The sequence below is a fragment of the Salvia hispanica genome, chromosome 3 (genome assembly GCF_029641045.1).
Source record: "Salvia hispanica isolate PSC_SH4W2 chromosome 3, Shi_PSC_v1, whole genome shotgun sequence".
NCBI classification, from domain to species: Eukaryota; Viridiplantae; Streptophyta; class Magnoliopsida; order Lamiales; family Lamiaceae; genus Salvia; species Salvia hispanica.
This window is the reverse complement of record NC_142694.1, coordinates 5,076,923-5,100,341: the sequence shown is the minus strand read 5'-3', so window position 1 is coordinate 5,100,341 and position 23,419 is coordinate 5,076,923. Positions and strand designations below refer to the sequence as shown.

General features: G+C 35.2%; 4 protein-coding genes across 11 annotated transcripts; 1 reads left to right on the top strand and 3 right to left on the bottom strand.

The window, feature by feature from the left end:
* Positions 1-1,088: 1,088 nt before the first annotated feature.
* LOC125216063 (uncharacterized) lies at positions 1,089-5,442 on the bottom strand. Of its 4 annotated transcripts, none has more exons than XR_007175345.2 (4): positions 5,285-5,442; positions 5,114-5,212; positions 1,451-3,942; positions 1,089-1,324 (listed from the first exon to the last, which is right to left on the bottom strand). XR_007175345.2 is itself a non-coding variant. In XM_048117674.2 (4 exons), exon 4 carries the CDS (start codon positions 3,828-3,830, stop codon positions 1,512-1,514), a length of 2,319 nt encoding a protein of 772 aa, XP_047973631.1. In that variant the 5' UTR covers positions 3,831-3,942; positions 4,985-5,041; positions 5,114-5,212; positions 5,285-5,442; the 3' UTR covers positions 1,175-1,511. The 4 variants fall into 4 exon arrangements, 3 of the variants coding, with proteins under 3 accessions (XP_047973631.1, XP_047973630.1, XP_047973632.1); XM_048117674.2 differs by adding an exon at positions 4,985-5,041 and having other exon boundaries at positions 1,175-3,942; XM_048117673.2 differs by having other exon boundaries at positions 1,175-3,942.
* Positions 5,443-6,877: 1,435 nt separating this feature from the next.
* LOC125213536 (cyclic nucleotide-gated ion channel 1-like) lies at positions 6,878-10,456 on the top strand. The gene is made up of 8 exons (XM_048114138.2): positions 6,878-7,064; positions 7,471-7,610; positions 7,740-8,307; positions 8,474-8,686; positions 8,760-9,043; positions 9,115-9,226; positions 9,339-9,575; positions 9,649-10,456. The coding sequence occupies exons 2-8, from the start codon at positions 7,582-7,584 to the stop codon at positions 10,345-10,347; spliced, it is 2,142 nt and encodes a 713-aa protein (XP_047970095.1). The 5' UTR covers positions 6,878-7,064; positions 7,471-7,581; the 3' UTR covers positions 10,348-10,456.
* An 11-nt stretch (positions 10,457-10,467) lies between these two features.
* Positions 10,468-14,446, bottom strand: LOC125215582 (plastidial pyruvate kinase 4, chloroplastic-like). Of its 2 annotated transcripts, none has more exons than XM_089068413.1 (5): positions 14,267-14,446; positions 13,624-13,700; positions 12,775-13,187; positions 10,885-12,531; positions 10,468-10,725 (listed from the first exon to the last, which is right to left on the bottom strand). In XM_089068413.1, the coding sequence occupies exons 2-5, from the start codon at positions 13,681-13,683 to the stop codon at positions 10,590-10,592; spliced, it is 2,256 nt and encodes a 751-aa protein (XP_088924539.1). In that variant the 5' UTR covers positions 13,684-13,700; positions 14,267-14,446; the 3' UTR covers positions 10,468-10,589. The 2 variants fall into 2 exon arrangements, with proteins under 2 accessions (XP_088924539.1, XP_088924540.1); XM_089068414.1 differs by having other exon boundaries at positions 14,314-14,441.
* A 2,497-nt stretch (positions 14,447-16,943) lies between these two features.
* On the bottom strand, positions 16,944-19,582 carry LOC148930008 (protein phosphatase 2C 51-like). 4 transcript variants are annotated; one of them, XM_089068416.1, is made up of 4 exons: positions 18,712-19,579; positions 17,768-17,873; positions 17,331-17,645; positions 16,944-17,145 (listed from the first exon to the last, which is right to left on the bottom strand). In XM_089068416.1, exons 1-3 carry the CDS (start codon positions 19,432-19,434, stop codon positions 17,350-17,352), a joined length of 1,125 nt encoding a protein of 374 aa, XP_088924542.1. In that variant the 5' UTR covers positions 19,435-19,579; the 3' UTR covers positions 16,944-17,145; positions 17,331-17,349. The 4 variants fall into 4 exon arrangements, with proteins under 4 accessions (XP_088924542.1, XP_088924543.1, XP_088924544.1 ...); XM_089068417.1 differs by having other exon boundaries at positions 17,342-17,645; XM_089068418.1 differs by having other exon boundaries at positions 17,020-17,511; positions 17,599-17,645; positions 18,712-19,582.
* Positions 19,583-23,419: the final 3,837 nt, after the last annotated feature.

The following is a 23,419-nucleotide window of genomic DNA, read 5'->3' as shown; positions in this document are numbered from 1 at the left end:
TAAAAAATAATTCCCTAATTATATTTTCAGTATAATTTGATTTGATGTAAGTATATTATGTAAAATTATTCACTTCAAATATTTACTACCACTACTATAAATATATGTGATTTTTGAAAAGTAGTTGTAACGCGCACTACTCCAATTATATACTACTAATAGTTATTGATAGTTTAGTAATTTAATGTAGATTTTATATAGGGTTCTTTTTGGTTAACAATTATATTAAATTGATTATGACAAATATATTTCCGTATTGACATACAAATATCTTTGTATTGACATCCATAACGTAGTTTGTTGACATATTTGTCCATTATTAATTTAAGATATGTTGTTATCAACTGATCATATTCCATATAATTATTTGGTATCTAAAATTCTTAAAAATTGTGATCAAAATATATAGTCCTACTTATTTTTTTTAGCCCAACGCTAGTATCTGAATTGTGAAAGTGTGTATTTATAATATATACTCTGAATATTCTTGCTTTAATTTCTAAAGATTGTTTAGTACTAGTAATATATAGTTATGTTTTATTATTTCTAAAATTTGATAACGTAAGAATCTTTTGTATTTAAAACTGTATATATATGAGTTTATGTTTGTTTAGGAGCTAATTAGTTTGCTTCTACAAAACTTCTTTAACTCAATTTCATTCATGATTAAGCAAAAGATTTCTTATTCTTATAAAAATAATTCTAATACTATATCGTCAGTATTTACTTTCTATAGCTTATAAACTCAACCGACACCCTAAACACAAGAAAAATTAAACGTTTCTACATAACTTTTGAAAAGCCGAAAAAAGCTATCTTTAGAGAAAAGTAAATATTGAACACATTAGTCAAATTCTAGATGTATCTTGCATTATTCATTACAGGTAATCGAAATTTCATAGTTATGATCCTTCTCTTCTAGAGTTTTTGATATTAGCCTTCTGAGTGTATACATGTTGAACACATTGTCAAATTCTAGATGTATACATTATTTATGACAGGTAGTCGAAATTTCATAGTTATGACTTTCTCTTCTAGTTTTGATATTAGTCTTCTGAGCGTGTACATGTGAAAGGAAGAGAAAGAAGAGAGAAAAGGGAAATTAATTTTGAGGGATTGAGAGAGAGACCTAGCAAAAGCATCACACATAGCAGAATGGCAAAAACCAGCAAAATACAAAAAAACAAAAAAAATATCACAGAGGTGTCAATTTTAATGATTTTTAACCGTCTGTCTTCGCCAGCAGTAGAAACGAAGAAATTCTTGTCTTTTGTTTTTGTCGCATCTGTCTCCTCACAAGACAGCAAAACGAATTCGAAAAAATCTGCCAAAATAAACTGTAGTTTCAAAATGCATTACTTCTAGAGCACAACGGCTCACCACTTCTGTGCAGTTGCAAAAACTAACAAAAAATGTTATCGCGGTCAATAAGTACCGAATGCTTAGCTACCTTGTCAAGTCGACTTGCTTTCTTCCCTACTCGGCCTCCAGATATATATACAGCCTGGGCTCTAGTCAGACGATTCAGACCCATCGTCTGAACTACTGTTAGGGGCGTCCTGCAATACCTCTTCTTCCGAACTACTATTAGGAGCCTGCAATACCTCTTCATCCGAACTACTATTAGGAGCGTCCTGCAATACCTCTTCATCCGAACTACTATTAGGAACGACCTGCAATACCTCTTCATCCGCATTTTCTCCATTTGGAATTGGAGCCTCGTTACCTTCAGTTATCACCTGAAGAAGTTCCAATGGGGTGGCTGCTGTGTCCAGCTCCAGGCATCCTTTTGGAGCATTTTCAGCTTCTAAGCCGGTGAGTAAGTGATTTGGAATCCGGTGAGAGAAACGGAGCATCTCTTCCTTTGGAATCCTCTTGATCGCTTCAGGGTTCAAATTCGGACGAAATACAGTCTTGAAACCAACAACCTTCACCAGGGGAGCAACGCGCACACCAACTTCCTCATTGTAGTCGTCCACCACGGTCACCATGTCATACTTGTGTACGACTTCATCATGGGTATGCTCATTCCAATCTGACGACCAATTTTTGTAGAGTGCCCAAACGTCACCCTTCTGAGGGACTATTAGAACACCCCCACGTGAGTTCTTTGACCAGTTAACCTTTTGAGAAAATGCATTCATTGATTTGCAGTTCTCATGCCTACCCACCCTAAACTCTCCACAAGTTTTATAGAAACCTGACCCAACCCAGTCCATATTGCTGAATTCATTTGTCGTTTTGGAGTTAAGCCAGCTAATCCTTAGCTTAAAAGGATCTCTACAAACCACCTTGTGAATGAAGGCATAAAAACGCGGCATGCCATCATCATCGTCATAAGCAGACCAAACTTCATTATCCCCAAACGAACTTTCTGATCTATCCTTGTCAAAATCATGAAAATCTGGATCTGGAACACTCATTGAAGCATCTTCAGGATCCTCTTTACTAGAATTAACAGTAGAATTGCAAACCTGGACCTTTCTTGGTCGATCACCATTCCCATTCCAACCAGGTCCTTCTATATTACTAGTGCCTTTACTTCCTTTCATGCTTCCCTTGGTTACGTGTTTCTCTTTGATTGCTTCAGGCTCTGACCTCCACATACTCAGTTTGTTCAGAATCTCCTTTCGAGTCTTTGCAATTAACAAACTACGCATTTCAATGGGTGTCAAATCTCTGGTGCTGTTTGGTTGTTGGTAGGTGGTACCAGAAAAACCATAAATCCTTGACCCTGGTGCAGTACTACCAACTCCACCATTTCCTGTAGCTACATTATAGTTCACTCCATAACGACTACTATCACCCTCTAGTTTTCTCTTTTGAAAACCTCCCTCCCTTGCAGCAGCCGCATGTAATTCACTGTATGACCTCTTCAACTTATCCTGTGCCTGCTGAACAACATTGGCTGCTTTTGCAGCAATAGATGGTTCTGTACGTCCAACACCAGTTGATCCAGAAGGTGGACCCTGCTGGTTAGGATATCGACCTGAATTTGAACCTGGTTGAAATGGACCCGAGTTTTTAGCAACTGGAACATTTCTTCCCTGATCAAAAGCATTCCGACAAGGATGAGAATTTGAAGATTGCTGCTGAGGAATCTGATTAGAAGATTTTGAAAAATTATAGGGTGGAGCTGTCTCAGAAGCCAAAAAGGCTTCACGACAATTGGGACAGAGAAGAGTACTGTTGAGATACTCCTTAAGATACTCATAATGCATCTTGCACCGATGGCAGATAGTCCAAAAAGTATCATTCCTTGGAGGTGGTGCCGGAGTTGGCTTAGGAGGTGGTGGTGGTGGCTGCGGCCGCTTGGTAACATTTTTTGGGTTCTTCGGTCGGGATGGTGTCCTTTTGGCAAAGGTGAAAATCCCATTTCCCTTGGTTGCTGATGGACCACCACTATGCATCTGGACCTTCTGCTGAAACCCTTTGGGTTCCCTCCTTTGATTATATTGTAACCTCTTATTCTTATCTGATAACAAACTCCAGGCCTCTGAAATAAGTTTGAAAGCACCATCAGCACCAACTGCTTTATTCTTATCAGGATGCAAACTCAGAGCCAACTTGCGGTAGTGTCTCTTTAGTGTTTCTTCATCAGCTGATGGGGTCACACCAAGTACTCCATACCAGTCAATTTCTCCACTTATTTTGTTCTCGGCAGAAACATACACATCAAGTGTGGTCAAAATTTGGGAAATACCATCTAACCCTGGATAAAGAGTCTGAGCCTTCAAAGCAAATTTTCTGGCACCAGCAAAATCTTTATTTTCTAACTTGCCCTCTGCAATTGATTTTGCCCGGAGGGCTTCATCTCTGTTGCACTCCATAATTCTCCAATAGTTGCTTCTCAGTCTTTCGGTTGATCACTGATGGCACTCTCACTAAACTTCACAACCCAACAGAGAATCTCCAGATCTCTAAAATATTAGTTTTCAACACCTGATTCATACAAAATGTCAGACACACCAGAATATAGAAAACAAACCCAATTTTGAGTGAAAATGACTCATAATAAACCAGAATCTGGATGCACAATCCACAAAAGAGACATAAAAACCAGTATTAATATGTACTGCTGCAAACTTTACCGGCGCAAATTACATAACTAAAACAATCAGATTAGAAAGAAGATGCGAGAAGGTAGACAGCAGTCAGACTATGAGAGAGAAGTGAACCATCTGTCCCCTAAACCCTAATTATACATTACTATGAGCATCCACAGTGTTGCTTCCCACCGTGGTGCCACAACAGCAATTTCCTTGATTTTAAAAAATTCCTTAAACTTCCTCCACAATCATACTTCCTCAAATTTAACTATTAGGTCCCACTATTAAAATACTCAAGAGGCTGTCTTACATGAGCAAGAAGACACAATACAAGTGAAAACGAGGAGGCAGGGAATACGAGGGGTCACTGAAGGATAAGTTAGATCGCAATTCACAACTTAGAGTTTAGGTGGTGGTTTTATATAATTTTGTTTGTGGATCTAATTTTCTCCTAGCTATATGACAACACAGAAAGATATATATATCACATTTAAAATACTATTCCTATCGTTGCTTTTGAAGAATGATGTAAGGAGAATAACCACATATTGAATATGAAAAGGGTACAGCGGATTGGGTGCAATAATCATCCTTCAATGTAAAAAAAGGAACAAAAATCAAAATTGAGCCAGTCATCTAGCATCACCACAAAGTAGCAGAGTATAGTCCTCCATGGCAGTCGCCCTATACTTTCGCAGAAGTGACAACGGCACATCACAAACATATCAAGCATGCTCATTATACTTAATTTTGCATATGATACAAAGTTGCATGTATGAGGTCAAAATGGCACTCGACCGTGTACATCTGAAATTCTACTTCACAACACAGCCTAAACTAGCAAGTTTGAATTGCTATGCCTTACATTCTTTCACTAACATCAGTTGCCAGTCTAAATGAAAAATAAATCAGATTAAAAGCAGTAGAGCACATACAAGCTGTAATCAGAGGGAGAACACATTGCACCAAATCAGCACATTCTGGGGCAAAAACTGTCAACACATCGTAGACTTACTTCAACAGCACGAATTGAGAGAAAAATCCAAGCAGCTATCAAAACTTACCAAAAATGGCTAAAACTCGCGAAACAGAAAATAAGCTGAATTGAACTAAAAAGCAATGGATCTGAGATCATTCAACACCAAAAACGCACAATTCCTCTCCTGATCAAAATACAGAAACCCTAGATTCAGCACACAAAAAAGTTGACTAAGAAACCATAGAAATAAAAATACCTTTGCAATTCAAAATTTCAGGCAGCGGGAGTTTGAAGTTTTGGCAGGAATTTCTTCCCTTTCTTTTATTTAATTTTTCCCACCAAATTGAAATGGAGACTGCAAAAGTTTTTCTAGTCAAACCCCCATAGAGAAATGAGAAAACTCAAATGCCCCAATTGAATATCTCAAATTGAAAATGTAGGGTTCCACTTTTCATGTTTTAAACCTAAAGTACTAACTAGAGTTAGAATTAAGCATGGTTAATTGGCATTTGAGCTTAACTATAGTTACTTTTCAAATATTCAATAGAATACCTTTTTTGTTTTTTATATATTTCTACCGTTGTGTTTTTATAGCGTATTAAAAATTTACTTAGTTTGTCAGATTCGAAAAAGTCATTTCTTCATTCACTATTATATTTCGATCTCAGCCAAAATGATTGACATCCAAAATTGTATATAGCTAATTTAATGTTTCAATATTTCATTAAAATTAACATTGTACAGTAGTTACAAACATACAACTCTTATTTTGTTTAGTTGATCTCTAAGGCTGTTTCTTCCCCTAGTCATACCATGAACAATAAGGGACATTGTAACTTAGTTTCATTAAATCTAAATAATGTTTATATTATTAAGTCACACTTGAACACATTTGTGATGTTTATTATACTCCATTATCTAGACTATAGAGGCCCAAAAGGTGGTAGAGTTATTGGATTAATTCAGGTAGTTTAAATTATTAAAATGGGGATGCCTCAAATAATTCAAGATTGAGATTGGACCCTCTTATCAATAGTCCCATGTCTTTGGGCGCAAATGATAAATTCATACATATTGAAGGTTGATTCCAAAATTTGTAGGTGTTAATTGTTCAAATTGCAAATCATTATGTATATTGTATGGTATGTATAGTAAACGAGTACTCCTACATGGAGTAAGAAATAAGGGCCCGTAGTATATAAAATTGGATTTCGAGTTCTATGGAATTGATTTTGTATTGACTAAAAACCAAAATATCATACACATCAAATTTGTTGGTTGTAAATTCCCCACCATCTATCGTCATGATTGCTCCTTTGGAACCTGGAGCTTTAGACACCAATTGTTGAAAAATAATATACACCATCACAAAAGCTCAACGGAGAACATGATAATTAGTTACTCAACTCAAATGTTTGATACATATACTCCTATTTTAGTTAGAGCATTTTTATTCAGCCTGAAATTTTATGCAATATTATTTTGTAGGTTAAGTAGAGAGAAAATGAAATAGAATGGATAGTATTTCTATTTTAAGAAATGTGCAGGTGACATTAAAATAATATTTTGTCATAATTTTTTGACCACTACTCTAGAAGATTGATAAATGTAGATATTTTTATTGAGTCGCTCTCTAATTGACCAATTCCACTATTTGGGGGAGAATGTCTTGGTGCATTTAAAACTGGGTCCCATCAATATGACTTTCATGATCTCATAGGTTTGACTTGTGTACAAATACATCAGTCAAACACCCATTTTAAATTTATCTTTTTAAATTAGTTTTTTATTATCGCTGTTTATTATAAACAGTTGTATAAATGGGTTTATTAATGATTGATAGAATAAAACCAAAACTGCAAAATCACAAGTTTTAAACTTGAAAGGAAGAGATTGGAAAACGAAGCCTACGGGAAGCTTCCCTCGCAACTCAGTCTTTCTCTTGTGGACTCGAATTTCTAACCAACTCATAATTTCTGTACGCGTCTGCTTTTCTCCTTCATCGTTTTTGCCTTCTGAAATCAGAGTTCAAACTGGTAACTTGTGATTTCTCTATTTGATGAGATTTTGTTTTTTTGGCTGATTGCTTTTGGAGAGGAAGTTTAGGTTTCTCCGCTAAAACTTGCTTTGGTTTTAGTATTTTTTTTGTTTCTCATTTTTAGATTTGTTTATTGCCACGCAGTTTGAAAAATGAAGAAACCGATGTTTGTAATGTTTGGCGAAATTGTTTGACTAAAGTATTGAGTGAAGAAAAAAGTTGAACTTGATTTAATTTAATGCTATCTATCTGTGATTATCCTGGATTTTGAAATGTTGAATTAGGAAAAGTAGTTGGCGCCGGTTTGTTATCTCCATTTTTGTTGATCAATGGTTAAAAGTAGTTCTCTTTTCTGATTGTGAACAACTTCAAAATTTATGACTATGTTAACTATTCACTTGCAGAAATCAATCCATCAGCATATTGTGGTTCACATGTGCTTCTCACCAATGTTGATGTTCCCATAATATGAGGTTTTATCTTCCTTTGCTCTTGTTCTGATCTAAGCTGGAGTTATGGATCACTACCGCAAGAAGTTCGTGAGGTTAGTTAGTTCAAGATGATTGTTATCTCTATGCATGTGTTATTTTTTGGGGACTATATATGTGGAGTAGCATTTTAGGCTGCAAAAGTGTATATTATCTCATGCATAGTCTTCTATATTATGTTTCAGATTTCAAGATTCGAGATCAGAAAAAGGTTTAAATGAGCAATCTTCGTCTAGAGGTGGAATACATCCGAGCAGATTGAATTCAGTAGCATACTCAATTTCAGACAAATTTCATAGAGGTGTAGAAGCTGGATCTGATAGAATTAGGAGGTTCAAGGGATCAATAAGATCTTTCTCTTTGAAGAGGTTTTTGACAGATGATGAGGGACCTAGGAGGAAAACTCTTGATCCTCAAGGACCATTTCTTCAGAAATGGAACAAGATTTTTGTCTTGTCTTGTCTGATTGCTATCTCCTTGGATCCCTTGTTTTTCTACATTCCAATTATCAATGGAGAAAAGAAATGCCTTGATTTGGACGAGAAATTGGAGATTGCTGCTAGCATTCTACGATCTTTTACGGATATCTTTTATCTCACACATATTATTTTCCAATTTCGTACCGGTTTCATTGATCCTTATTCACGTGTATTTGGAAGAGGAGTCCTAGTTGAAGATTCCTGGAAAATAGCAAAAAGATATCTCACATCATACTTTATAATTGATATTCTCGCAGTTCTTCCACTTCCGCAGGTATGACATAACAATTACTCCATACAATTGAAGAAATGCTTAGCTTAGCTAAAGAGCTTCTCTTTTAACTATTCAATGAACTTGTATAATGCCATTTTTTTTTATCGCTACATAGATTTTGTCTTTAGAATCTGTCGTTCTTATCCGGTTATCTATAACTTTCCAGATTGCAATTCTCATCATCATTCCAAAGATGAGGGGAGCAAGATCTTTGAACACCAAGAATTTGTTGAAATTTGTGGTTTTATTTCAATATATACCAAGGGTTCTCCGGGTGTATCCTCTGTATAAAGAAGTCACAAGAACTTCTGGCATACTTACTGAAACAGCATGGGCTGGAGCTGCCTTCAACCTTTTCCTTTACATGCTTGCCAGTCATGTAAGTCTATCTAATAAGCTTCTGAGTTGGGATCCATTATATCTTCTAATTGTCTCTTTTGGTCCATTTTTAGGTGCTTGGAGCCTTTTGGTATTTGTTTTCAATAGAACGTGACACTACATGCTGGATAAGAGCTTGCGGAGATCAATCTGCTTGTAGAAATGCTTCGTTTTATTGTGATGCCGAGCCTGCAAGATTCGCAGAAAACCTGACCAAGTTATGCCCTATACAGCCTCCTAATACAACATTTTTTGACTTTGGGATATTCCTTGATGCTCTTCAATCCGGTGTTGTGGAATCAAAAGACTTCCCTCAGAAGTTATTTTATTGTTTCTGGTGGGGTCTGCAGAATTTAAGGTCAGCACATTCCTGAATTTGTTCGATGTTTTCATTGCGTAGTTTCTAATCCGGTGTATGGTTTTTTGCAGTTCCCTTGGTCAGAACCTTCACACAAGCACTTATGTCTGGGAAATTGCCTTTGCAGTTTTTATATCTATATCCGGCTTGGTGCTATTTTCGTTTCTCATTGGAAATATGCAGGTCAGTGGTTTAGAATAAAGGGGATCTGCAATTTTCTTAGATGATTTAGACATGTTCTTCAAAACTAAACAGAAGAAATAATATAATGATAATGATACTGTTTATTCAACAGACTTATCTGCAGTCTACAACTCTGAGGTTAGAAGAGATGAGGGTGAAAAGGCGAGATGCAGAGCAATGGATGTCGCACCGCTTACTTCCAGATAATTTAAAGGAACGAATCACAAGATACGAGCATTATAAATGGCAGGAAACTAGGGGTGTTGATGAAGAGAATCTTATCCGTAATCTTCCTAAGGACCTTAGAAGAGACATAAAGCGACATCTCTGTCTAGATTTACTTAAGAGGGTGAGTGTTTCCATAAACTCATTTGCTACATCTCTGTCTACTTCAGCTTAGTAAAACTTCTACCAATATTCAGGTGCCACTGTTCGAGAAAATGGATGAACAACTGCTCGATGCAATGTGCGACTGTCTCAAACCAGTTCTTTACACTGAGGACAGTTACATAGTGCGAGAGGGCGATCCAGTTGACGAGATGTTGTTCATCATGCGTGGCAAATTGTTCACTGTGACCACTAATGGAGGAAGGACGGGTTTTTTCAACTCTGAGTATCTGAAAGCTGGTGACTTTTGTGGCGAAGAACTCTTAACTTGGGCTCTGGATCCTCATTCATCATCGAATCTCCCCATCTCCACCAGAACCGTACAAGCCCTTTCGGAAGTGGAAGCATTTGCCCTGATGGCTCATGATTTGAAGTTTGTGGCGTCCCAGTTCAGACGGCTACACAGTAAACAGCTACGCCATACTTTCAGATTCTACTCTCAGCAGTGGAGAACCTGGGCAGCTTGCTTTATACAAGCAGCCTGGCGCCGGTATTCTAGGAAGAAGCTCGAGGAGTCTCTTCGCGAAGAAGAAAACCGGTTGCAAGATGCTTTGGCCAAGGGTGGGAGTGGCTCGCCAAGTCTGGGCGCAACCATCTACGCCTCCAGATTTGCAGCGAATGCGCTTCGTGCATTGAGACGCAATGGTACGAGAAAGACGAGGATGCCAGAGAGGATATCACCAATGCTGCTTCAGAAGCCAGCAGAACCAGATTTTACTGCTGAAGACAAATGAATCATTCTTACATGTAACTGTAACATATTAGTAGCTTTTATTGTGTTTTGTAATCATGAAATATGAATGTATCTTGGTTGCTGCTATACAGCTTTCCATTTTTTTTCCACAGGCGTGCAATAAGAGAATAGCATAGTGCTTTTGCATCTAAATCTCAGCAAAGAGAGGTTCTACCTTTTTAACACTGTACAGAGCAAACAAAAGGAAATGTAGATTGAAGGCATCAGCATCAATATCAATGATCAACCTACACGATTAATTAACATCAGAGGCTTCAATTCTGCTTTCGCATTTGTGCATTGGCTGTTTAAAATGGTGTCGAGAGTAGACACAGCTTTCACAATGTGTTTGCCTTTGTTCAGCATCACACAGCTCGCTCTGCAATGTAAAAAACAGTTCAGTTTCTTCTATTTAGGTTATAGCACAACTACCAAAACCATAATCTCAATCAAGGTTGAGCAATAATGGCTTCAGAAGTAGGAATGTTAATAATCCCAGTCAATCTTGGTTGCAAACTACATTCATACTGCTGCTTACCTCCTTCCATTGGCTGCATCAGTGATTTCTGCTCTAGTAGGCACCCCTGTTTTGACAAGTGATTCGAGAACTTGTGTCGCTAAGATTACTGGTAGATGGGCGGCACTGCAAATGGACATAATTTCTTCCTGTATATCAGCAAGCTTTTCCCATCCACATTCCACTGCAAGATCTCCTCTAGCAATCATCACTCCTAAAGGGTTTCCTGATTTCATAGCTTCCAGTATCAAGAGAGGCAACTTCTCAAATCCACCTTGCGTCTCAATTTTCAACACAACCCCCAGCTTCGAAAATTTTCTTTTTGAAAGCTCTTGACGCAAGACAACAATATCATGAACATCTCGAATGAATGAAATACCCACCATGTCAGCATGTGCAGCTACAAAGTCAAGATCCATAAGGTCCTTTGAAGTAAGACCTTCGTACCTAATATTACTCTGGGGAATATTTATGGATTTTTCTGAACCTAGTTTAGTACCTTTAGGGCCAGCATGAGTGATCGTTACAACTACTTCTGAAATGCTAGTTCCTTTAATCACTCCCCATATCTTTCCATCATCAAAAGCAATAGGGTCACCTGGTTTTACTGAATCAAACAGATACCCACAAGGGCAAGTCATCTTATGGGTGCCAACAGCAGAACAAGGTGAAGTGTCTTGCTTGTCTGAACTATCTCGAGTTAAAACCAGCAAGTCACCAACTCTCAATCTAACAAATTGCTCTGCTGGAGGAACACTGACCACAAATCCAACTGAAGATTTCTTTCCTTTCTCCTTAATATACAATGCAGTGCCAGATTCAACATATGCAGTTTTGCTGCATTCAGCCATAAATCCAGCACCAGAAAAAACAGGATATTTGCTTATGATCCGGAGACTTATCTGTTTTCCACGGGCATCAGTGAATCTCACAGGATCATCAACTTCCAGCTTACTGAGAAATTCTTCACCATCCACTTGCAAAATAACATCAGGGGATAGGTGAGAAGGTGGTAAGCCTGCTCCTCGTGGGCTAAGCCAAACTTGGGCTCCGCGTATAATTCTACCAAGTGCATTCCTTTTGGGGGAGATTTTCACCACACATGGACCATCCTTCAGTCTTCCAGTTCGAAGTTTTGGTCCAGCCAAGTCCATGAGGATCTGACAAGGTTTCTCCAGAAGATGAGAGCATCTCTTCACAGTAGTGATTATCTTACTCCATAACTCTGTGTTACCATGAGCACAGTTGATACGAAAGATTGTGGCCCCTGAACTTATGAGATCTGTTACGTGCGTATCATTTTCTGCTGCCTCTTGCCCAACTGTTACCATGATATGAGCCTTTTTCAGGCTTCGAAGTTTTCCCAAAAGTAGGTCCCTATTAGAAGATGCCTTTTTCACCATTGCAGTCATTCCAAGGTCAACATTTTTATTGCCCAAGCGTTGGTGAACAGGGAGCCCTTCAGTAGACACTTTTAAGTCAAGGAGAGAATCTGGTCTTGAGTTAATAAGCATTTCAATACATCCAGAAAGACTTGAAAGAACATGAGTATTTATTGTCTCTAAATTCATAAGGCCAATAGAGGAAAGCTCTTCTTTGATCTGTTCTGTATCCAGGCTTTTCAGTGCCAAATAGTGCAGCATGTTTATAGCACTTGCTGAATAATTTCTGCAAATTAATAGAATTTACATGAGAACATGCAGAACAATTGGTTTAACATTTCAGAAAGGACTACACCAGAAAATGTTCTAACTGCATGTAGATCATACTTTTGGTTATAGGTGTAGCTCAGGTAGGTTTAGTTACTACAGAAAGGAAAAGAATATTGAAATACAGTAAGATGCAGCAAAAAAGCTCCATTGATCACGGGTCACATTCAGCTTCTAAAAAGAGGAAATAAGTGAAGCTTACTGGTGGCATAGTTTAAGTCTCGACACGTTCCATTGTTCCATAGCTAGAATGTGCAAATGAACTGCCTTCAGTTTATCGAGAATAGTAACTTGGTGTCCCAGTTTTTTAGCAATTTGCTGAAGATCAATACTGGACTGTATTTTGGAGGCAGCTCTTCTTTTTCTTGGTTCCTCAAGATTCTCATCATTCTCAGGAAATACAAACAACAGATCATCGGAGGAATCAGAAGAGCTTTGGCGCTCAGCATCCTCACTTTCAGGTGGAATTCTATATGCAGCTCTTGGGGTGATTTTGTCTCGGCCTTGAAGAAGCAATAAGTGATTCCCATAATCTGGTACTTTAGTGACAGATTTACAAGGCAGAAATGAGGAGTTCCCACATGTGTTGACTGCTGAGAGATCCGGGAACCTTGCCTGCACAACAGTATGAAAGAAGGTAAGAAAAGGACAGTATTAACATAGGTTCAGTGATCATCTTGATTATAATGGTTGATATTGCCATAAATAATATTCTGCAATAAAAAAAGTAATTACTCAGATAAGCTTTATGGTGAATGGACTCTAGAACATAAATAAAATGACAGAGATGTTTATGAGAGTTTTTCTCCACTTTCCACTAGGAATATTTGAAATAGTGTCTTCATGAATTAAGAAATATTTTTCTCTTCACTGCAATGGTGTTCATAATTGAGGGAGTTGCTCTTGTCAGATTAATGAACTAAAAATTGTAGCTATCCAAGTATTAGGACATAACGAAAATCCTGATTTCAGGGCATACAGAAAAATATGTTGATGCATCCTTAGTTAGACAAACAAGGCCATGAAATCACAATTGAACAAGAGTACTCACGTGATACAAGAATGATGTCTGGTCAACAATAGAGCAAACAGAAACTGCTCCTTTGATCATTTTCTGAAGTGTAGTGTCTGCATAGCATTAAAATTAGTAAGCTCAACTACTTAAAAGAGAAACTAAGAAGGAAAAGAAATGCACAATTTTGGGTTTACATCATATAACAAGGTGATGTAAACAGACCAGCCGGTATCAAAGAACAAATTCCAATCGTTCTTAACAAACATAGTAGTATAAAAAAATAAAATAAAAATCCCTAGAGTTCCTGCAAGCCGGCTAGTTAAATTACATGCACAGAAATATATGAGCAATATAAAAATCTTGCATACTTCATCAAAAGCCTTTTTTTTTAAATAATCTTTTCTGCTCTACCATGTGCTTGAGACTAGGTGTTAATTAACTTGTACTAACTCGCAAAAAGCCTCACAATTTCTGAAACCCTCGATACAAAAAAATCAATTCCACAAGAGAAATCACCTTCTGAAGAAACATAACATATACCGATTTGAATAAGCTGATTTTTATGTATATACTCAAGGTTGAATTAAAATCCAGCTCAAAACTCATAAAAGCACGAAATGGATCAAGATAAGGTTTACGAGGTACGAAATTGGATATTTAGGTCGAGCATAAAGAGTACCGATTGGAAGAAATGAAAGGTTTGGCGCTCCAAGAAATCCTACATACACAATAATTTCGTCTTGATTTGGAGCAGTGGTTGGATTTGATGCCGAAAATGAAAACGTTTTAGGTAGAGAGAGATGAAGAGTTGGGAGTGTGGAGGGAGCGTGCCATCTTCCAGAATCCTGGGAAACTAAAATAAGCGTTTTAATGTGGGCCGCATATATTTTGAAACCATTTAAAATATCTCATTTTTCATATTGTTTCATCAACTAAGATTAGTCCTAACCATTTTTTCTCTCTTTCATATTTTGCTAATCGCTTAATAAAACCCATAGACTATTTTTTTTCCATACATAAAATTAAATGAAATTTCATCTCTCATAGAATTCGAACTCCTGTGCTACACTAATTGGATAAAAAGTGGATCCATAAAAAATGTTCATAGTTCAAGCTATGAAAATAATTAATTTTTCTTTCTTATTTTAAATGAATTCTCAATTGAATATGATAGGCTTCAAATGAAAACCCATTTCAATAAGCCAGACCATTCTCAACTCTTAAATCCATAATGGCTCTACTCTGCTCTGGACATGTGTGTATTGTGTGTGCCATGTATTAAAATTAGAGTGAACTACAAAAATAGTCACTGGACTATGCGTTTATCTCGCCAATGAACCCTGAACTTTAAAAATATTCCTAGACAACCATGGACTAAGCGTTTATCTCGAAAATGGTCTTTTTTTACTGATTTGTGACGAAAATACCCTTTTGGGGGGTTTGAGCAATTTATTCTTTTTACATTTAAAATCTGATATTATTTCAGTTATGTACTAAATCTGATATTATTTCAAAATTATCATTCTTATTTCCTTTTGGCATCCTTCACTTTGTTTCTCTATTTCAATATTAGATTTAATTTTATATAATTAAATTTTAAATTTCGATTTTTAAATATCAATAAATTTTTTTAATTATTAAAATACTATTAAATAACAAATTAATAGTTTTAATCAATATTTGATAGTGTCTAATATTTAATCAATAAGGTACGACGATGTCTTAGTTTAATCAATATTTAATAGTTTTAATCATAAATAGATCATATAACACGATTAAGTCAATTTCATAATATTTTTAGTCAAATTCTCCTATACATTAGATGCATATTTATTTCGGAATAAATCGTGTTATATGATCTATTTATGATTAAAACTATCAAATATTGATTAAATTTAAGGTGTCGTCGTACCTTATTGATTAAATATTAGACTATCAAATATTGATTATAACTATTAATTTGTTATTTAATAGTAATTTTAATAATTAAAAAAATTATTGATATTTAAAAATTAAAATTTAAAATTTAATTTTATAAAATTAAATCTGATATTGAAATAAAGAAACAAAGTGAAGGATGCCAAAAGGGAAGAAGAATGATAATTTTGAAATAATATTAGATTTAGTACATAACTGAAATAATATCAGATTTAAAATGTAAAAAGACCAAATTGCCCAACCCCCCCAAAACCCTCCAAAAGGGTATTTTCGTCACAAAACAGTGAAAAGGGACTATTTTCGAGATAAACGCTTAGTCCAGGGTTGTCTGAAGATATTTTTAAAGTCCAGGGTTCATTGGCGAGATAAACGCATAGTCCAAAGACTATTTTTGTAGTTCACTCTTAAGATTAATACTTACAAAAACGAGGACAATACTAAAATTGACGGTTGAGTTTGGCTAAATGAATAGGCCAGAAGATACATCAGAGTTGTAAAATTTAAATTCCCTTATGTAGTCAAGAGACTCAAGACCACCATCCAACTTCTCAACAGGGTGTACAAAATCAACCCTCAGTTGAGCATAACAGAAATCCTATAATGCCACTGCAACCGGAAGGAGAAGCTATCATAAAATTGTAATGTGAGTAAATTATTCACATTTACCAATTTAATAAAATAATTTCATCAAATGACAAATGGTTAATTTGTCTGGTTATATTAGGTGATTATTCTAAAATACCTAACATTTGGTAATTCCCAAAAAATACTCAATGTATCATTTTTGTTTTAAAAATTCCCGCAAAAAAAATTATCATAGTTATCATTGAACATAGCCTATCTAACACAATGCCTTCTTTTTTTACGCGGCAACCTTAGTTAAGCATGGATTTCGACCATTGCAATCATTTTTGACCGCTTACTAGCATAATATCTCCCCTATATAGAGAGTAGTATATGATTATTATTTGAAGCTCCTCCGGCCTGGCATCATCACCATTCACCAGTCTACCCACCTTCATCTTCTCCAGTCTCAACGTCTTGTCCCCTAAATCGAGGTGATTATTTGATATCGTTCCCATGAATCCCATTACACAAATCCATTCGAATTAGCATTCTAAACTCACCCATACATGTCAGCTCGCCCAATCCACACCCAAAATCGCCCAACATAGCATTGGGATTACGATCAATCACGACTTTTGTGGATTTGATGTTGCAGTGGTTCATGACCGATAACATCAGTCTCAGCGGCTTGGGGCTTTGGCAACTTGCCAAGCCAATTTGAGGCGGCATCCTCAATTCCGGGATTGGTGTGGAGGATGTTGTATATAGTGCCGTGCCTCAGCAGCCCTCATGAATCTGACGACGACGCAACCATGGTCAGGGGAGACGGTGCAAGAAAGGCGATACAGTCATTGATAAAGAATGTATAATAACCACTCGTAAACATGAATGGCGATTCCAAAATTTCTTTACACATTTAAAAAAGAATAAGAAAACATCCCCCAAATTGAATAATATTCACAATCTAAAAAAATCCATACTATAGTCCATGTGAGCAGGTGGTCTAGGTGGCCCCATCGTCATAGGGAATTCAAATTCCCCTGTGATAAGATACTACAAAAGGAAGTTGATCACAAATCAATAACAGCCTATAAAACAGTTTAATCATCCATGAATTAATTGACAATCAACTCTCAACTAAGGATAGATTCTAAGAGCTGGACATAAATGTAACCAACTTGGTATATTGCTGAAACATGGAACAATTTACTGATTTCACATGATGAAGTAAATAGAACCTAAAATCGACCCGAAATTTCAATGGCAACAGGTCAGATCCACGACAACAACGCTGATGTTGTCGTGGCTGCCCCGAGCCATTGCCAACTCGACCAAAATGGCAGCTGCTTCCATTGTGCGTGTAGAGTCGGAGCATGAATTCGTTCTTATAATCCGGCCTTCCAAACACCTCCTCACCACCTGACATGCAATCTCATTAGAAATCACATCCCACAGCCCGTCGCTTCCCAGAATCAAAAACTCATCGCATTTCGTTCGACGCAGAACCTTCACTTCCGGGTCCGCTATTACATATGGTTTAAGATATTCATCACCTGCAATTGCAAACCAACAAACACACATTATTACCATATTACATGATTTCCCTTTTGATCATCTATAGTACTACTATTATATACTACTATTATATAACAGTATGTGCTAATCATATATATACCTATAGATCTCGAGGTAGCCAGCACTCCCAAAACTCTTTGCCCATTCCAGTCGATTACTTTTCCTCCACAACCTTCAATCCTCTCTAGTTCATCAGGTCTATCAGGCTGCCCATTCAAAAATTTTAACCCAAGTTATGCCAAAACTATCAACAACACATTATTAATATTACATCTCTTGTGCAACTAGTGATGTTAATAAGTACTCCTTTTTTGGGATGGATTTTGAGAAAATGTTGGTTTAAAAAGTTGATAGAATGTGAATCAATTTTTGTATATTAGTTTTATAACAAAAAAATGGTATTGGAATAAGTTAATAATATGTGGGGTCTAATTATACTTATAAATTTATGTAATAGTGACTTATATTCCCTCCGTCCATGAAAAATAGGGCACTTTGTGAATGACCGTAAGAGAGAAGTAGTGCTCTAAGTGGAATGTGGGGTCCATATTATTAGCAAGAGAAAAAATTAAGAGAAAAGTTGTTGAAAATTTTCCTTTTTTGAATTTGCCTAATTTTTCGTGGACAACTAAAAATGGCAAAATGTGCCCTATTTTTCGGAGGACGGAGAAGGGAGTACTAATTTATACTCATAAAAGTATAATGAGTACTACTGATTGGCAAAGAGAGCACCTATATATGACCAGATGGAAGATATACTTTTTCCATGAATATTCAGTTGAAGAAAAGCAATAGGCAAACTTTCTAAACTTGTAGTACATGTTATAAAAAGTACTACTGCTACTACTACTACTACTCAGAATTTGAATATTATGCTCACTTTTTAAATAATTTTAGGTAGGTTATCACCAACCTAGCTAACATTCATCATATATGTAAATCACTAAAATCAATAATTATGAAAGGATTATACATCAACTTTAGAAGCAAATCAACAATTCAATTATGAAACTTTAATAATTGTATAGACTTGTTAGTTGTTACCTTGTGATCATCGGATATCTGCACGGCAACACCGCCGCGGCACATCACCGCCCTAGAATCGCCGCAATTCGCCACGACGATCTCCTCCTCCCCCACCACCGCCACGACGGCCGTGGACCCAGTCGACGCAACCAACGCGCCACTCTTACTCACTTCTTCATCCATCCTACTAAAACCAACCGCCATCACTCTCTCCCACGCAATCTCCTCACCGGCATCTCCCACCACAATCTCCGCCACCAGCTTATGCAGCATCTCACTGCAATCACGCGCCACGCGCCACCCGCCGTGGCCGTCGTAAACTCCGAAGAAACTGTAGCTCTTCCCGCCTTTCCTCACAAAATCCAGCTCCGCCGCCACCGCGTCCTCCATCTCTCTCCGCCGACCAATAATCGAAACCGCTCCATGCTCCGGCAAGGCTGCGCCGCCGTCTCGAGATCCGGCGTCGATTTCCGGTAACTGAACCAGCAACGCTTCCTCCATCAATTTAATCTCCTTCTTAACATCAGATCTCCTTTTCCTACTAGAAACCTTACGATCGGAAAAAACCACTAGATCTCCGGATTTTCCGATCGAAACCGACTTAATCCGCCGGAGCTCCATCGTTTTCCTGCCAAAATTCTTCGCGTCGACACCTTCGAAAACTACTTCGTCAGTTTTAAACTCCAAAACTCCGTTCTGCTCCGAATTCATCGATCCTCGCCGTAATTCATCGAAAGTCATATTCAATTAATCAATCTCACGAGAGAGAGGGAAGAGAAGAAATAGAAAAGAGATACGCACCGAAACGGAATACGGAAACTGCTGCATGAGAAGGAAGAGCAAAATGAGGGAAAATCTGAACCGTTGAAACTTTAAATAAGAAGGGACTTGGATCGGCGCCACGTCGAGGGAATGCGGCGGTCAAGTTTAAATAATGAAGCGCCGAACCACGTGGGTTGTCAACATTGGGTATGTGGACACGTGGCATGAGCATCTGGAACTAAGTTGTTAGAATTTTCAGAGTTTTAAGATGGCAAAAAATAATTTAATTCAAATTTTTGTTTCTACTTCTTCCTTCATTAATAGGTACTCCCAATTCATTACTCCATTAATTCAATACTTTATTATTATTATAAAATTAATACATAAAAATATTATTTATATTCCATTATTTTTTAGTATTTTTTTTATATTTTTGAAATACGTGTTATACTCAACAATGACTTTTAATCGTGTAATTATCGGATGGCATATATGTGTCTGTTCATATTAGGTAGTAGACCTGCACCAAATGTATATCAACAAATTAGAAACTTATTCCTAACCACCACAAGAAAAAAAAACTCTAGTTTGTAAAAAATTACCATAATAGATAGCATAAGAAACAGATAAATGTGATGATTTGGCATTCTATTAAAATAAAATCATAAAATATGCGTATTTGCATCTGATTTAAACAATTTTTAAAAATATAGGAGTACATTTTAAGAAAATAAAGGTATATTCTGAGCCAATCAGAAAATTTAAAGAGAACTGAGATTTTCAAAATATCTGACATTTTTTTAAGAGCTCCGGGAATTCTAAATTATTTACGTTAAAAATATTAAAACATTTATATATTAAAAATATTTTAAATTGAACAGATATCTGAATTTAAAAAAATAAAGAAAATTCAACCTATCCTTAAATTGGGTTAATGGGATTTTGGGAGTACATATTACTCCCTCCGTTTTATAGTAATGGGGGTAAAATTTTTTAATATGGAGATTAAAACAAATTGTGTTATTAATTAAAGAGAGAATAAAGTGGAAAATAAAAAAGGTAGAGAGATGAAGATAGAAAAAAGTAAGAGAGAGTAAAATAGATATGGAAAAATATGTTGACTTTTACTAAAAAGGGAAATGACTCTATTGCTATGGAACAGACGAAAATGGAAAAATACTCTTATTACTATGGAACGGACGAAAATGGAAAAATGCCCCTATTATTATGGAACCAAGGAAGTATAATATTGTTAGGTGATGTGATATAATTATGGTTAGTAGGGATTTAAAGCTAGAAGGGAAAGAGTGGGCACGTGGCGGATGAGGTATGCTGAAAAGTATCTTTTTGATTTAAGGGGAAGATTTGGGATGTTGACTGCTTCGATTCTTGGTTGACACGTGCCGATTATATGTTAGTTAGCTGCTGTCATACCTTGTAATTCGTGTCCGACGCTGCTTTTCTCACCATTTTCAACTAATTTTAATTGCACCCAACCTCCATGGTTTCAATTTCAACTGCTGGCATTGAGATATTTCTTTCTTTTTTTCTTTATTTACACCATTAATATCTGTAACTATTTTATAGGATGGCCACATTATGGCCAGCCACACAAGGATAAATTAGTAAATTTAAGGGTTAGTTATTGAATAAAATATTAGTTAGAGTTAGTGGATAAATGAAAATTACATATATATCCTTGATCTTATTTTTGTTTTTTCTAATTTCCTTAATTATCTCGTTTCTTGCTGATGGAGGGAATTTATATGTTTCAAATTTTGAATTAAAGATACGTATTTAATAGCCTCTTGGAATTTGAATCTAAGCAGCCATAATTAATTGATTGCTCATACATTAATATAAGTATAAAGGCGTATTATAGTATACCACTTTAGTGAAATTTAATCCATGGAAATGTGATTCTCTCATGTACATCAGTACATGGCATTACACGTCCTAATAAACCTTAATTATGGTACAATCAGTTTGACAAAAAAATTATGGATGAATTAAAAAAAATATGCGTAAACCCCGAAAAGAATAGTTCATAATGAAAATGTAAACAATAAATAGAATACAAAAAATAATGTTCTTAATTCGGAATGAGTATTCATAGAATAAATAATGAATGATAAGCTCAAAATTAGAATATTAAAAAAATAAAATTTTTAGTTTAGAAGTGAGTAGTCTTAGAATAAAATATAATATTCTTAATTGTAATTAGTTTTTTTTTTTTTTTTTTTTTTTTTTTTTTTTTTTTGCTATACCATAATACTCCAAATATTTGATATGTGAATTAATATTATTTTATTGTAAATTTACCTATAGAAGGAATTGGTATTAACAATTGAATGTGAAATCAATCTTGAAAGATTGGATTGATGAACTTTGTCTCGATTAAGAATTTGAGTTTCTAATTGATACTATTTGATTCGATTGAAAATTATGAATAATGTTTAGAGTTTTTATTATTAGTAATATTAGATTAAATTGAATATTTAAACTTCTTAAATAATTTTAGATAAAATTGAATATTTAAATTTCTTAAATAATTTTAGATTAAATTGAACAAGTGAATTGATTCAATTCTTAGATAAGAAAAATTCAATAATTAATCTATCTATTTTGTGATATTTGAATTGAACCACCTTTAAATTACTAATTTAATCAAATTTTAATCTCATTATAAACTTTTACTAAGTTAAATAGATGGATAAGAATAATTCAATGGTTAATCTATATGTTTTGTAGAAATATTAACTTAATCACATTCAAAAATGTTATATTATCAACATGTTCGGCGAGAATAATTTCATAATTGATCTATTTATTTTCTAATATAAAAAATTAACAACATTCAAATTTTCTTCTTTTTTTTTTTGGTAAAGAAAGCTGGGCACATCCCAGAAACTCAAGAAACTATCGCAAATAAGAAACACCTATTCTATCATGAAGTAGCCAAATATTCATACCCGGTGGAGGGCCATCAAGAACATGAACTCCTTTATCAAAGCTATATGCATATTGGGAGAGAAAGTCTGCAGCAAAATTACCTTCTCTATGCACATGTTTAATTGATTTTAGGTTTGTCTAAACTTTTATTTTATCTTATAATCCTTTCGTTCCACCGAAGATAATAAATTTTCTTTTTGGTTTGCTATGCCCAAAATGACTCATTACTAAAAATAAAAATAATTTTGTCTCTATTTTATTTTCTCCACATAACATACTCCACAAAATAAAACGGCATTAAATCCTGCGTCATCCAGAAAATGGATCATCTTCCTTAGGACAGAGGGGGTACGCAATTCAACAACCCAATCAAATATTAGATTAAATTCTTGGACAAGAAAATTTCAATAATTAATCTATCTATATTGAGATATTAAAATTGAACCACCTGTAATTATAATGTAATTATAATGTAATCAAACTTTAAATTTCATTATAAGTTTTTGTAAATTAAATTGTTGGATAAGAATAATTAAATAGTTAATCTATCTATTCTATAAATGATAATCACACCTTAAATGCTATCTAACCCACAACTAATATCAATATAATGTTTTGACTGATTAAATAGTTTGGAAAAAATATTTTATTAATTGATCTATTTATTTTCTTATAGTATTTTTTATATTCTATTTGTTGTCTACATTTTCATTATGAATAAACCCCGTGAAAGAATATAGTTCATAATTAGTATTATATTACTATATAATTGATCAAATCCTTCTTTAATTGGTTTTAGGCTTGTCTAAACTTTGTTTTATATACTCAATTTAATAACCCATACGAATATTAGATTCAATTCTTGGACGAGAAAAATTCAGTAATTAATTGAATTTAGATTCAATCGAACAATTAAATTGACTATTAGAATAATTTAACAATTAAAGACACTTTAATCTTCCATTCAGTTGAATTATTTAATTAAATACTATATTTAGTTGAATAATTTATT